We start from the raw sequence: 2,500 nt of genomic DNA on the forward strand, positions 1-2,500 counted from the left end.
TGGTTGAGTTGCCCCACGGCTGGTCCGGAGACGTTGGCGGTGTGGCATCTGAAGTTCAGGAGTGTGTTGTGTTGAGTTTTGCTGTGTGTGTGAGCGGTGGCGGACACCGGGGGCAGAAGAGGACGCTGCAAAACTGAACACAGCAGAGACACAGGAGATGCCGGACGCAGAAGAAGAGCTTCCAGAGCGATGTTCACTGAGACCTGCACACACAAGCACACACACACACACACACACACACACACACACACACACACACACACACACACACACACACACACACACACGTAAAAAGTCAACAAACAGCTGATATTAAAGTCAAACAAAATCAACCAAATAAAGTAAAAATAAATCCTAAAATAAAATACAATAAAAGAAAAAAATTAAATGTAATTTAATTTATAAAAAAAAATATTGCCAATCTAAAAATCTAAATTACATTAAAAAATTTATATTATTTCTAAAATAAAAGTATAACAAAAAAGACAGTCATCAATTAACTAGCAATTAAAGTAAAATAAATGAATAAAAACTAATCTTTCCAAAATAAAAAAAAACATCATTCCTAGAATAAAACTAAATAAAATGATGGCAAAAATCCTAGAATAACATATTATTGCTAAAATGAAAATAAAATATTGTTCCTAAAGTAAAATAAAATGAAACAAAATAATTTTATAAAAAAATCCCACATTATATATATAATAAATAAAACATAAAAAAGTTAAATAGAATAACCAAATAAAATTAAATAATTATTGCTAAACACCTAAAATAAAGTAAAATGAAATAAAATAAAATTATTTTAAAAAATCCTACATAATAAAATATCAGTCTAAAAATGTAATAAAATACCCTAAAATTAAATTAAACTAATAAAACAAAACTAAATAAAAAAATAAAACTAAATTTTTGTAAAAATCCTAAAATAACTTAATATATTATTACTAAAGTAAAATGATATTAAATAAAATAATTCACTTTTAAAAAATCCTACATAATAAAATATTAGTCCTAAAATGTAGTAAATTATTGACCCTAAAATAAAGTAATAAAAAACTAAATAAAAGTAAATATAAAAAATTAAAACAAAATATTAGTAATAATCCTACAATACCATATTATTGCTAAAATCAAATCAAATCAAATATTATGACAAAAATGTAATAAAATATTATTACAAAAATAAATTAAATAAATAAATAAAAAATAATAATAAAATAAAAATATATAATATAAAACAAAACAGAATAATTGTAAAAATCCTACATTAACATATTACTGCTAAAATAAAGTAAAATATTATTCATAAAGCAAAATAAAATGAAATAAAACAAAAAAAAATTTAAATCCTACAATAAATTATTAATCCTAAAATGCAATAAAATATTGTTACAAAAAATAAATTAAACTAATACAACAAAATATTAAAATAAAATTAAGTAAAATAAATTTAAATATATATTAATAAAACAAAACAAAACAAAAAACAAAACAAACAAAACTATAAAAAACAAAACTAAAAAAACTGCAAAAAACAAAAACAACAAAACACAAAACAAAAAACAAAACAAAAACAACAAAACAAAAATATAAGTAAACAAAAAGTAAAACTATAAAAAATAAAGTAAAACTAACCAAAAAAAACTAACCAAATACAAAACAAAACAAAAAACAGCAAAAAACAACAAAACACAAAACAAACAAAAAACAAAACAACAAACGAAACTAATCAAAACAAAACAAAAAAGATTGAAGAGATTTTCAGTTCACACACAAACACACACACACACACTTGAACACACACACACACACACAAACACAAACACACACACACACACCATCATCATCATGACCCAGTTTCCTCACACTAATTACTCACTGCAAAATAAACATCCCTTATTGTGTGTGGTTCTGCCGGGCCACTTAAGGACTGATTATGAAAATACTGAAAGACTAAACAAAGACTCCATTAACACCCAGTAACCTACATTATCAGAACAACAACACAGCAGCAAACGTGTGTGAGATTACGTCAATATTTCCACGTTTAGCGGCAGAAATCCACCTGCGGATGCTGAAATACAGACTGTGTTTATTCATTTAAAGACTAATGAATCCCACGACTCCACGATACAGCAGGGGATAAATCAGCATTTCACCAGCCTCTTTTAATTAGTGTTTAACAAGCAGATCTCAGGAGGAATTCACCCTAATTTCACTAAATAAATGTGTTTTTTAAATGAAATAAGCATGTATTCCCTGTTGAATACTGTCCTGCAGTGAATAACGTTAATTTAAAACACTAAATTTCATCCACACTTAAAGCAGAACACAATGGAAGTCAATGAGACGTGACATTATTTTGTATATTTTCATTTTTGAGTGTGCTGTCACTTTAATTTAATCCAAAGTACACTGAAAGCAAAATACAATGGAGGTCAATGAGAACAATCAATTGTGTATAGTTTTATTTTTGAGTGTACATTTACTTTAATTT

At 26.0% G+C, this 2,500-nt stretch overlaps 1 protein-coding gene across 2 annotated transcripts in view; it reads right to left on the reverse strand.

Annotated features, from left to right (window-relative positions):
* The window catches only part of adgra1b (adhesion G protein-coupled receptor A1b), a 168,783-nt gene that overhangs the window by 93,986 nt on the left and 72,297 nt on the right, over window positions 1–2,500 (reverse strand). For both annotated transcript variants that reach the window (XM_073920362.1, XM_073920363.1), the window contains exon 12: window positions 1–203. This exon is cut by the window's left edge and continues 1 nt beyond it. In XM_073920362.1, the coding sequence (XP_073776463.1) occupies window positions 1–203 (203 nt within the window). The remainder of the gene's footprint in view (window positions 204–2,500) is intronic.

This window comes from Danio rerio, chromosome 13 (genome assembly GCF_049306965.1).
Source record: "Danio rerio strain Tuebingen ecotype United States chromosome 13, GRCz12tu, whole genome shotgun sequence".
Taxonomy (NCBI): domain Eukaryota; kingdom Metazoa; phylum Chordata; class Actinopteri; order Cypriniformes; family Danionidae; genus Danio; species Danio rerio.